The 12755-nt window shown below is 41.3% G+C and overlaps 1 protein-coding gene across 11 annotated transcripts in view; it reads right to left on the bottom strand.

Annotated features, from left to right (window-relative positions):
- Ttc3 (tetratricopeptide repeat domain 3) overlaps positions 1-12755 on the bottom strand; it is a 101334-nt gene that overhangs the window by 13472 nt on the left and 75107 nt on the right. For 10 of the 11 annotated variants that reach the window (XM_029470718.1, XM_029470719.1, XM_029470712.1 and 7 more), the window contains 5 exons: positions 12051-12116; positions 7963-8112; positions 4368-4507; positions 2492-2560; positions 1007-1103 (listed from right to left, as the gene is read on the bottom strand). In XM_029470718.1, the coding sequence (XP_029326578.1) occupies positions 1007-1103; positions 2492-2560; positions 4368-4507; positions 7963-8112; positions 12051-12116 (522 nt within the window). The remainder of the gene's footprint in view (positions 1-1006; positions 1104-2491; positions 2561-4367; positions 4508-7962; positions 8113-12050; positions 12117-12755) is intronic. The other variant, XM_029470713.1, reaches the window with a different exon arrangement.

The raw sequence follows: 12755 nt of genomic DNA, 5'->3' as shown, positions 1-12755 counted from the left end.
GATCTGTCTATCTCTGCCTCCCTAATGCCAGGTTATTAAAAAGTACGAATTCTAGGGATGGACCTCAGGTCCTCATAGTTGTTCAGCAAGTACAAGCACTTTGCCAACAGAGAGGCATCTCTCAGCCCAGAAGGTTCTTTACATTTGTTTCTGAAGGATTAGTAAATACTGATATATCTCATGGTATGTCACTTGATTAAATATAAGGCAGTCCATGAAAAGTATAAGATATAACTAAATTATTATGTTAAATAAAAATGCTATAAAATTATATATATGTATATATACACATATACACATATGTATATATATGCATGTATGCACGCATGTATGTACATGTGTGTATATTTATTTATGGGTACAATTCTGAAACAAGTATAAAATTTTGGGTTTAGGGATGTAACTCAGTGGTATGCTTGCCTGGCAAGCATGAAGTCCTAGTACTGAAAAGAAGGAATAAAAACTAAAAATCGGGGTGGAGAGATGGTTCAGCGGCTAAGAGCACTGACTGCTCTTCTGAAGGTCCTGAGTTCAAATCCCAGCAACCACATGGTGGCTTACAACCATCCGTAATGAGATTTGACGACCTCTTCTGGTGCATCTGAAGACAGCTACAGTGTACTTATTTATAATAATAAATCTTTGGCCTGGAGTCAGCAGGGACTGAGTGAGCGGGGCTGACCAGAGCAAGCGGGGTTGACTGGAGTGAGCAGAGGTCCTAAATTCAATTCCCAACTACCACATTAAGGCTCACAACTATCTGTACAGCTTACAGTGTACTCATATACATAAAATAAATAAATTAAAAAAAAAAACCTAAAACTAAAAAACTAAAAAAATTCAGGCAAAGAAAAATAACCATTATTTTATTTAGAAATGAGATTATGGATGTCAGCCTACTTCTTACCGTCCTAGCTTCTGAAATAGCATTATTCTAACATCAATATTAGTAGAGCAAAGGCCCTCTCTGCCCTCTGCCTGCTGCTCCCTCGCGCCCTGGACTCACCTCTGCAGCCACAGCTCTCTGGTGACTCTCTTCATAGAGCTCTTTCCCTCTCCTGACAGACTCTTCAACTTTTGTCTTCTCATCTGTGAGTGCACTGCTGTGAAGAATAAGGAAAAAAAACCCTTGAAACCAAATCCAGCCATTGAGATCACAAGGATGTCACATGCCAGGTCAGCTTTGAAATCACATCACACTTTCTAGACTAACTTCCTGCCTCAATTCAGACACACTGTGCTCGCTACACTTTACAAGTGATCAAAAGGATATAAGGAATCAAAGGAACGTCTCTGGAGTAAGTACAGAGGCGCACACAGGGGCACCTCACCAGTGTATTTGTGTGACTTTGTTGGCTTTGTGTGACTGTGTGTATGTTGTGTGAGTGTGTGTCTGAAGACCAGAGGTTAGCTGAGTGTGATTCCTCAGGACTGTAACTGTTCTCAAACGCTGTCTTTTATGCAAGAAATTCCACTATGAAGCATTTGTAAGAAAAGGAAAAGGCGACCTGTCCAACGATGTTCATGGCCACATGATCTAAAGCTAGCATAGAGTCCTGAGTTTCACTATGGCAATTAGAATGAGGTGCTCTGACTTTCTTCAGACGGCCTACCCTTCCTTCCTACCATCACTCTGCTTTTGTTTTTATTTCAAATACATTTACTCTTCAACTCGTAAACTCTCCCATAGTCCCTCTCGAGTGTCGTGACCTACACTCATAGACACTAAAGTCTATGATCTGCACAAAAGAAAACCCTGCAGGGTGTAAGTCTGGGATGTCTGCTTACTGTGACTTCCGGCTCCATCACGGCCATATACTATCACACTAAGAGAGGCACAGAGACGATGGGAACCGAGTATGCAGACTACATTAAAGGAGCAAAGCAAAATACAACTGCTGATTCCCTAGACCTAGTACTGTACAGAATAACACAGTATTAATTAGTAAGGATTATACAGGAAAACTATGCAACAAAGTTGCAATAACAGAGCAACACACTGTAACTCCATGTTGAGAATAGAGTTTCAGGTGGCACAAAAGGTGCTTTCTACTGATGGGGATGGGACCAGGCCATGCTCCTGCATGCCAGGAAAACACTGTTGCCACTAAGTCACAGCCACCTCAGAAGCGTGTTTCAAGTACATTTTTAGTTTCAAGTTATTTAAAGGGGGTGGGGGGAGAGCCAGGCATGGAGGCATATGCTAATAATCCCAGAACTTGAAAGCCAGCCTGGTCTACAAAGGGAGTTCTAGGACAGCCAGGACTACACAGTTGAGACCCTACTTAAAACAAAACAAATAAACAAAAAAAAGAGTCAATCAAAGTAGCTAAGTCTAGGCATTTTTATACTGACAATGGGAAATAAAAGTAGAGTCCTGAAATATATACATATTCGAGTCCTGAGAAGTATCTAAGAGAAACAGATAAACAACAGTGTACTTGGAAGTCTAGTGAGAGCGAGTAACTAAGAGTAAGCAGAGCTTAGTTGCCTGAATCCCGGGGACTGGAGCGGACGTGGTTCACATTCCTTATCCATTCCATCAGTTTTCTGGGCAGACCTGTAAAAGCAGTCACAAACGCTTCATTACCTCTCAGGTTTTTTTACTACAAACTCACACAGTAAACTGTACCCATGCTCACAGAAGCACCCTGTGAACTTAGATCACCCCTTTAGAGCAAGTTTTACTTATTGTTTCCATGAAACTACTTTTATGCAATCAAATGACATAATTCTGGTGCTGCCATCACATACTGTCAACCTTCAGGAGGACAGTTACATATAGGGCTACTGGCGAGAACAGACGCATGGTTCAGCCAGGCTCCCAGTCCAGATGGCTAGATCATCAGCAAACACAACAGCTGGTAAGTTCCTGAGCTTGGTGTCTTGCTACAGTAGCAGAAACTAAACTGAGGGATCGTATAGAACTGTGCTGAACAGCAGGAGTTTAGGAATGGGTCACAGAGTCAGGGCTTGTTCTAAATTGTTTTCTGTTGCTGTTATGGAGGTTTGAGGCCCCCATAGACTCATTTGATTGTATGGTCACCAGGAAGTGGAACTATTTCAAAGAATCACAAAGGGTTAAAAGACATGGCCTTGAGTAGGTGTGGCCTTTCTGGAGGAACTGTGTCACTGGAGGTAGGCTTTAAGGTTTCTAAAACTCATGCCAGGCCCAGATGTCTCCTTTTCCTCCCATGGATCAGGATGCAGCTCTCAGCTACTGCTCTAAGCACCTACCTCCCTGTGCTCCCCACCATGCTAACAATGGACCGTGCCTCTGACATAGAAAGCACACCCCAATTAAACACTTTCTTTTGTAAGAGTTGCTGTGGTCAAGGTCTCTTCAGAGCAATACAACAGTGACTATAACACTGAGATATACATCATAACTGAACCAAACTTAGGGCAAAGGGTTTGTGTCAGCTCCCACTTCTAAGTAGGAGGCCATCACAGAGGGAAGTCAAGGCACGGCCTCAAGCATGAGCAGACAGACACACGGAAAGCTGCTTGCTGCCTCACTCTCCAGCTCACCACATCGCTGGCTCACACTGAACTATAGATTCCTTCACAGTTCAGGCCCGTGCACTTAGGGATGGTACCGCTCAGAACAGGGTGGGAAGGCAGTCACTAACCAAGACTAGACATGGGACACAGGTCACTCTAATCTAGGCAATGGACAATACTCTGAGACTGTCTCAGATAAAGCCTCTGTGACAATTATGCCCAAGACCTGCAGTTATTAACAAACCCTGCATATCACAGGACCAAATGCTAATAATCTGAAGATTTATGGTTAAAAAGTAAGAATAAAATCATTACCCCTGAGCTTTCATGTTTGACAGGATTTTACATGTAGACCTACCCCTCTGTGGTCAGTAAGAAAGAAAAGCTAACGTTCACAGTAATGCTCCTCCAAACAGCAGCTGGGCCTTTAAAGACTTGGTTTTAGGCTACTCTCACTTTTATGCAATTTACCTGAAAACATGCCAGCTCAGACAAATTTCTAGGTGAGAGAACTTTTCAATTAATGTTTTTTAAATGATATAAAACCACTGTGAAAGTAGTACTACAAAGGTCTTTTTAAAATGATTTATTTATTCTTATTTTATGCGCACTGGTGTTTTGTCTGCAGTGTGAAGGTGTCAAACTGCTTGAAGCTGGATTACAGACAGTTGTGAGCTGCCACATGGCTGCTGGGAATTGAACTTGGGCCCTCAGGAGGAGCATCCAATGCTCTTAACACTGAGTCATCTCTCCAGCCCCTATAAAGGTCTATACTTATGAAATGAAATACAAAGAAGAAATGACAAGAATCAGAAGCGTCAGGATATTAAAACAATGCCAGCCGTCCTTTAACTGTTACTTACATTTCACTGGTATTGATAACCTTTTTAATTTTTTTCTTCAGGGCTTTTAATCTTTCTTGGATTTCTTTTTTCTCTTGTTGCCACTTTTTAATCTCTCTGTCCAAATCTTGGAGGAACCAGTCCAATTCTGTCTTTGAGATCTAAAAGCATTTTAGAAAATATATGAATAATCATGGCAATACTTTCTAGAGAGGAAAAGAACCTGACAGTGTCTCAGCATATGCAGCAGCTCAAGTCCAGGGAGCGGCATCCTCACAGCACAGCCACATGCGACCAGGTGCACTCCCTGCAGGAAGGTACTCTGAAGAACTCTGTGTACCCACACGCTTCAGCCTACACGGTTCCCTACCTACAAGTAACCTGCATATGTTTTAGCTGGCAAGTCCAGTAGGCTTTGTTTCTAGAAATGCAAATGAGATGCCCGTGGCTGGCCATTAAAGGCATCTGGATTGACCGCCTGCCTGGATTTCAGGCAGTGTGGCAGAGACACACCGGAGGCAATGCTGGTTCCCTTCCTGGAGGGCGAGGGTCAGCACCACTCCCAGACCTCAGCTCCGTATGTAACTGCTAGTTTTGAGATATGTGAACATGGAAATGTTAAACAGTGTCCAGTTTCAAATTCCACAACTACCAATACATGCTCAATAAAACTCTGTACTCCTATTTGCTAAACAAAGACTAATTTCTTAATTCTTGAGGTCCTGATCCTGCTGGTTCAGAACACACTGAGAACAAAGATTCAGTTACAAAAACACGGGCTTTCTCCTTCAAAAGGATGGTGCACCCTACATTTAACTACTCAAATGTAATAGGAAGTAATGGCATTAAAGTCAAAAATGATACAGACCCAAGAGGCCATTTCTCCCCTTTTCTCTTATGCCTTAGAAACCAGGGTTTCTATGTTTTTGACGATGGCCCTGCTAACTAGACTTCCTGCAAGCCTGAGTCCCACTTCAGAGGAGAACAGCCTTGTACTGGCTAGTTTTATGTCAACTTGACACAGCTGGAGTTATCACAGAGAAAGGAGCTTCAGTTGAGGAGATGCCTCCATGAGATCCAACTATAAGGCAATTTCTCAATTAGTGATCAAGGGGGAAAGGCCCCTTGTAGGTGGGACCATCTCTGGGCTGAGAGAGCAGGCTGAGCAAGCCAGGGGAAGCAAGCCAGTAAAGAACATCCCTCCATGGCTTCTGTATCAGCTCCTGCTTCCTGACCTGCTTGAGTTCCAGTCCTGACTTCTTTGGTGATGAACAGCAGCATGGAAGTGTAAGCTGAATAAACCCTTTCCTCCCCAACTGGCTTCTTGGTCATGATGTTTGTGCAGGCATAGAAACCCTGACTAAGACAAACCTGAATGGATGTGATACATGGGCTCTCTTAAAAAGTGGCAGGAAGGCCGGGCGTGGTGGCGCACGCCTTTAATCCCAGCACTCGGGAGGCAGAGGCAGGCGGATTTCTGAGTTCGAGGCCAGCCTGGTCTACAAAGTGAGTTCCAGGACAGCCAAGGCTACACAGAGAAACCCTGCCTCGAAAAACCAAAAAAAAAAAAAAAAAAAAAAAGTGGCAGGAGTGGAACTGTGAAGTTCTGATGTCCCCTTAGGCTGGTCTTGTCCACATTTTCCTTTCTAATAGAATCTTGCTGATTCCAAACACATCCCTTCCCTTCTGTGACTTAGATGACCCCATGCCTACCATCCTTACAAGCTCCTGTATCTACATGGTCATTTTTACCTCCAAGATCAATGTAAATCTGCTTGCTATGCCAGTGGAAGCCAGGCCACCTCTGTTTGCACTCTGGGCCAATGATCTCACCTGTGATCTGGTTTTTTGAAAGTGAGATGGTTATGCAACAGGATGAGAACCTGCTTGGCAAAACTGCCTATAGGAAATCAGTTATGAAAGCATAAAGAGTTAAAATCATGTGCATTAGCGCAATGCTCACAGTTAAACTCTGACCTGAGTTCACGTGCTGCTTCATAAAAGGAAATGATCATATTCATTCCCACCTACTCTTGTAGACACAACCGAAGAAACTCAGATTCAAAATTTAAGAGGGTACACAGTTCACGAACTAAGTCTAGAACTGAACAAACCTGTTGTTTGAGGGATGGCGTAACTGGACTCACCATGTTCTTGAGTACAATCTTGACATCAGATGCAAACCACACAAAAAAGAAAAGGCACTAGAAGAACCTGGTATGGGCTGCCTGCCTATGCTCCCAACACGTCTGAGATAAAAGGCCATGAGATTGGCCATTGAGCCCAACCTAGGTTACGCAGTAAGACCCTCTCTCAGAAGTCTGAAACCTCCAGGGTTGGGGAGCTAGACAGAGAACAGCAGTCAGAGCTGCTGCTCTGTCAGTCTTCCTCTTGGGTACGCTCTATCCCCAAGGTAGAGAACATCTGTACAAACACAGGCTTGATGAGCTGTGTGAATAAAGTACCAAGTCTGACCACCAGTGTGTGAAGCTGGAGAAGTCGCTATCACAAACTTCACTCACCAAATGCCTATGTGAAGTACTATGTGCCTGAATCTGCCTGCCACTCAAACAAGAGGCCACATGGATTACTGTTCAAATCTTCCTGAGGCAATACCACATTTGTATCATTACTTTATTTTATTATATCGCTCAAGTAGTTTATTCAAGTTTGCATTCCATGTATCATATGCTAAGTAGGCTTTAATTTTTTCTTTTTACTGGTATCCCTAGGCCGATCTCTGTGAACAGGTCCTGGGAGTGCTGCCACACTTACTCTATCTCCTTTCTTCCAGGTATACTCCAATTCCAATAGACGAGTTTCCTAATTAAGCTAATTTCCTACTACTTAATGTACTATTCCAGATGTTAATTCTGACTTCTCAAACCATTTTTTTCCTTCTTAAATGGGTCTCTCCATTCCCTTTATGAAAAGGAACATCATTTTCTCATGCCTGTAATCTCCTTACCACTAAAGCCACTTTTTTTTTTTCTTTTTTCTTTTTTTTTGCCAACTGGTACCACTTCACTATATATAACTGATGGTCAGTCTCAACTAATAGAATTCAAACCAGATACTCCAGAGACTTGAATACAGCACAGGCTCCATGAGTTATTCTGACATTTCCTCATGAAGATGAGGGATAGTAACAGAGTCAATTACTTATTAACCCTCACTCTTTACCACAGAGTTTTACCCAGATAAGCAAACTAAGTTCAGTGATATTAAGTAACCTAACTGCTCTGTCAGAAGAGTTCTAGACAGAACCACTGGAGTAGAACAAGGGTGGCTGCAGGCTCACATTTGTGACCTCTCCTCTGATAGTGCCTCACAACGCAGACAGGAATTTAACTTGGGATTAAACACAGCGGAGTTTCAGTCAACCAGACAAGGCAATTAAAGATAAATTAAATCCCAGATTTATAGTCCTTTTCTCAAAACAGTTGGTAAAGTTCTACATCACTACAAGAGCACTGCCACTTGGGTATGCTGCAGAGAAAAGTGAGAGAGGCTCCTGAGAAGGAGTTCTTGTGTGGCCACTGGTGCAGCTCAGCTGACTGAGGCTGACAAACACTGCCACTCACCGCAGCCATCACCGAGTCTCAGGGAGGTTTACCTTGTTTTCCTCTGTGTGCCGCTGCAGCTTTTCCTCCAGGTCCTTGATCTCTTGTGAGCTCCTGAGTTCTATCTGCTCGCAGTTCTCACACGCCACCTTCAGCTGCTCTCTGAGTAGGTGGCACTCCTTTTCCTTCTGGGAAAGGTCCCCCTAGGAGTAAGCCACAAAAGCATCAATTAACAACTCCTGAGAATCTATGACCTATTTCAAACCGTCTCAAAGGAGAGTAACAGGAAAAGGAAAACTTATATGGGAAATGTAATAATCCAGAAATTAAAACCTCTACAAAGTACTGTTCAGCAGAGCCAGTTTTTTTTTTCTAGCACTATTATTTTACTACTGAAATTTGTAATAAAACTTTCCTTTAGCTTTTTATTGGTTTGTGACTTTCACCTCATGCACCCCCCTCCCACTCATCTTCCTGTCCCTTTGTACCCACCCTCTACCATTGCAACATTCTCCCATAGAAGAAAAAAAAAAGATCTCTTGGAAGGATTACCCTGGAAACTGCAGGGTATCACAGTGTGTCACAGTGCACCCTCTTGTCCAAACTGCTTTACTTGCAAATGTTCATTACAATGAGTCACTGGTCTGCTTCAAGGCCTCTGATTTCCTTTACACTATCGCCAGGACTCCTCTCAGTTACCCTGTTGCTGCCCTATGTCATGCAGATCCTGCATCTTTGGATCTGCAGGACTGGCTGCTTCATCTACTCCAGCATTTCATACAGGGGAAGATGTTTAGGTGAGCCAACTGGAAGCTCTGGATCTGGGCCTGGGTGGTAGCTGATGAGCTGGTCAACCTGCCAGCTCTCCCACACCCACACCACCAGGTCAAGCTCTCCAGCACTGCTCTGGTTAGCTCACCCAATGCTGCAGCCAGCAAGGGGCAGAGCCAGCTCCACTGGGCTGCCCGCCCAGGTGAGAGGAAGGCTCTGCTCTCCTGACTGCTGCAGCACTGAGGAGCAGGACTAGCTCTCCCTCACACGACCCCAGAGCCAGCTTGTGATTAACTTCCCAATCTATACATTAATTAGTTCTGAGAGTTTGTTTCTTAGGAGCATAATGACAGATCAAAGTTTAATTAGAATGTTAATTTCTATAATTAACATTAGGGACTATTGTTCGGTTTTAAAGGTTGATTATACATACATTTTAAAGACAAGTTGAACAGATTAGTGTTGACATTACCAAATGTCAACCAAGTTGTTGGTAATTAAAAAAAAACAAATTAAATTATGACCTAATGAACTGCTTTCTGTTATCTACTATGGATTATCTTCAAATCAAAACAATCAGAAAAAGAAGATGTGATATTATACTATGAAGTGTTGACAAACAATAAATGTCACTTTATGGAAGGCTTTTTTCAAAAGCTGTCTTTCTGCTAGAACTGTGGAATCACATGGATGTCTGAAGAAAGTACTGTGGGGTACAGGAAACCTCCAGGTTCAGAGAACGCACTTCTGTGGCAGTCACGCTGCAGAAAGCAACCCCACAGGCACAAACCTGGGCCATCTTAAACAACCTCTTTGCCCCGCCCCCTCCCCCTAGCACCTAAGCACTTTGCAACTAAAAGGGCAGGGAATCAAGTAACTGAAATGATGCACACCTTATCAAAGCACTGCGAATGGCCACAGCACAGCAACTGCAGAGTGCTCTGGCAGGAGGCTCAGCTTATGTCTGTCCAGACTGGGGCTTTAGCACTCCAGATGTAGCCCATGTCTAAATGAAACTGTCAAACCTACTATGTACTACCTACAAGCAAGGCTCGATGGTAAACACTTCAGTTACCTCTGTTTTCATTCTCAATTTGGCAAAAGCATCACAGCACATAAGGTATTATAGACAACTTCCACATCCCAAGTCACCAACAGAGATAGTCGAGACATTAAATGGCACCTTCATGTTATTATATTTAAACTTCATCACATTTTTATAAGAAATATGTAATTTTTGCCTTTTATAGGTCAGAAAACCAAGGGTGAGAGGTGTGAAGCAACTTCTCAAAGTCCTGGGAGAAAACTGTAGTCCTAAGATTCAAATACAAATCTCAATAGTTGAAAAGCTACCAACTACCTTGACTGGTCTCAATACCATGAAACTAAGAACTGCTTTCAAAACAGCATTTGTGACTATTTCCAAGGCTGAGTAAAGTTTTGAACAATGACTTACTAAACAACAGAGTCTACCTGATTTAGAGCTAAGTACAGAGTAAGATCCTGAGTAAGAGCCCATCTACTCAGTGTATGTAGTGTTAAACAGAGAACTGCACACTACAGCACTGTAGCAGACAGTCTAGGTGTTCAACAATTCAGAGATCAAAGAATTTTTCACCTACTATTGTAAAGAAATACAAACATGTTATAGTTCTCTAACAGGTACAAACAGAAGAGTGCAAATTTCAGATGCATTAAAACAAGACTGCCATCTTTTAAAAGATATAGTATAACTATATGTAAATGTGAAAGTAAGGTTGTATCTTCAAATATTACCAGAGGCTGGGCATCCTAGCATTAAGGAGGCAGAGGCAAGTGGATCTCTATGAATCTGAGGCCTGCCTGGTCTACATACTGAGTTCCAGGCCAGCCAAGTGTTTATTGTAAGACCTTGTCTCAAGAAAACAAACAAAAACTTAGCAGAGATGAAACAAATGTAGATGATTTTCAATTTCGTTTTTATAATCTCTAGCAAGGTGTACTGAAAACAACTTAATGGCTCTTTAATATAAGTTTTGGTAACTATGAAGGTCTTGTTCAGACAGCATGGGCCACATAATTGTGTCTACTACAGCTGCTTCAGTGTTAAACAACAGCACAGCATTACAACACATGGCCACATCTCAGCCACAGGTGCTGGGTGCTGAAATTGTATCTACTTTTGGGTTGTTTCAAGTATAAACAAAGTAAATATTTAAGTATCTGTTTACTGGTCTTCACATACCTATTTGAGCACAGGTAACTCCATACTGCATTCCCCAGAAAGCTACATGTGCATGCTACCATGCATGTGGAACTCATTTGTTAATATCTAAAACCACCAACACTTCTTTTATTGTATACTGTATATTCACATCAATTCTTTTTTTTCTTATGGATTTGTAAAATCTTCCTGTGATAAGAATATTTATTCTCCCCAAACCAGAATTCCTAACCTGCTCCTGGGTTTCTGACCAAGAGGAATTGGTTGACAGAGCAAAAAAAAATTTTTTTTCTATTTTAAGTCAATAGATTTTGAGGTAATTTGTTGTATTACAATAGAGAACTACTAAACTCTGTTTAGATTCACAAGTGTAGTAAGGATGTCCTGAAGTAAGAAACAAAACTAGGGGAAAAAATTAATCTTTTCATTATCATACTATCCAAGTATACAGGCATGTCATCTCTTCACTAAGGCTCTCAATAGCAGTTTAGCATCTTGCTATCAATTTTTGCCACTAAGAATGGAATATTATCTCTTAATAGTTCATCTTAGTATATGGAAAATATATATCTTCTATACAATTACTTTTCAATTATTCTGGCCTTAATTTCTGTAAATAATGATACTTATACCTTCTCCTTTTCTTTCTTGTTCCTAAATTTTATTAGTTAATAGTTCCAGAACAATAATAAATACTAGTGGTAATGCTTTATCTTTAAACAAGATAAGACTTTTACTGTCAGAGAACATACTGAGACACAGGCACTCCTATTTTATGAGCATTTTTGAGGAAAAGGGTACATGAAGTTTATCTAGTACCATTTTGAAACTACAGAGCTGGTTAAATAACCTTTGTAGTATATTAACAAACTTCGTAACTGAACCTTTCTTAAAGTGGCTCAGGTCTTTTTATCTTCTTTTTTTTTAATCTTCTGATGTCATTCATATAAATAACCTTATCTATAAATTAATATATGATCACCGCGTAAGTTAGCACAAAGCCAGTATCCTTTGAATTAACTTTGCCCCCTTCTCAAATTTCAACAAAAAAGTTTTTGTTGTAGTCTATAGTCTAAAGCTTATTCCATTTTGAGACTAGTTTGGTCCAATTCAAATATATGGCAACAAAACTGATGTATACAAACAATGTAGTGCTCTTTGACTCACCTGTTGTGTTTCAAACGGCTCATACGGCTCAGTGTTGACTTCCTGATGTACCATGCTCCTAGACACCTATGGAGTAAAACAACAGCTTAAAACTCAATCAACCACAATCACACTAAGAGGCCCACTGTGTAATAGTTTAAAACATGCCCACAATTTTTCTAAGGACTTTTTATTTAATTACTTTTTATATAAAAATGTTATTCAGAAAATACTATTTAGAATATAACCAAAATTAATATTAGTGCTTAACATTTTTTCTTTTTCACATTTTAACATTTTTTACATTTCATACTAGTCGTAACTTTTTTTTTTCTCAAAGTTTGCTAGAAAGCAGAAAACGTAAGGGAAGTAAAAGTGAATAAGGACTTTCATGAATTCATACCAAAAGGACAACTACAGAGAACCTTGATATATTTGCATGCTTATTAGGAAAATACTTACATAAACCACTCATTTCTCCCCATCTGGTTCTCTATCTTACAACTCTCACTTCTCCCGTGGTTCCACGGAACCTGGATGTACATGCATGCATAGCCCAGACTCTTCCCCTGGATGTACATGCATGCATAGCCCAGACTCTTCCCCTGGATGCACATGCATGCATGGCCCAAGCTCTTCCCCTGGATGTACATGCATGCATAGCCCAGACTCTTCCCCTGGATGTACATGCATGCATGGCCCCAGCTCTTCCCCTGGATGTACATG

Source organism: Mus caroli, chromosome 16 (assembly GCF_900094665.2).
Source record: "Mus caroli chromosome 16, CAROLI_EIJ_v1.1, whole genome shotgun sequence".
Lineage (NCBI taxonomy): Eukaryota > Metazoa > Chordata > Mammalia > Rodentia > Muridae > Mus > Mus caroli.
This window is presented reverse-complemented; position numbering and strand designations above follow the sequence as displayed.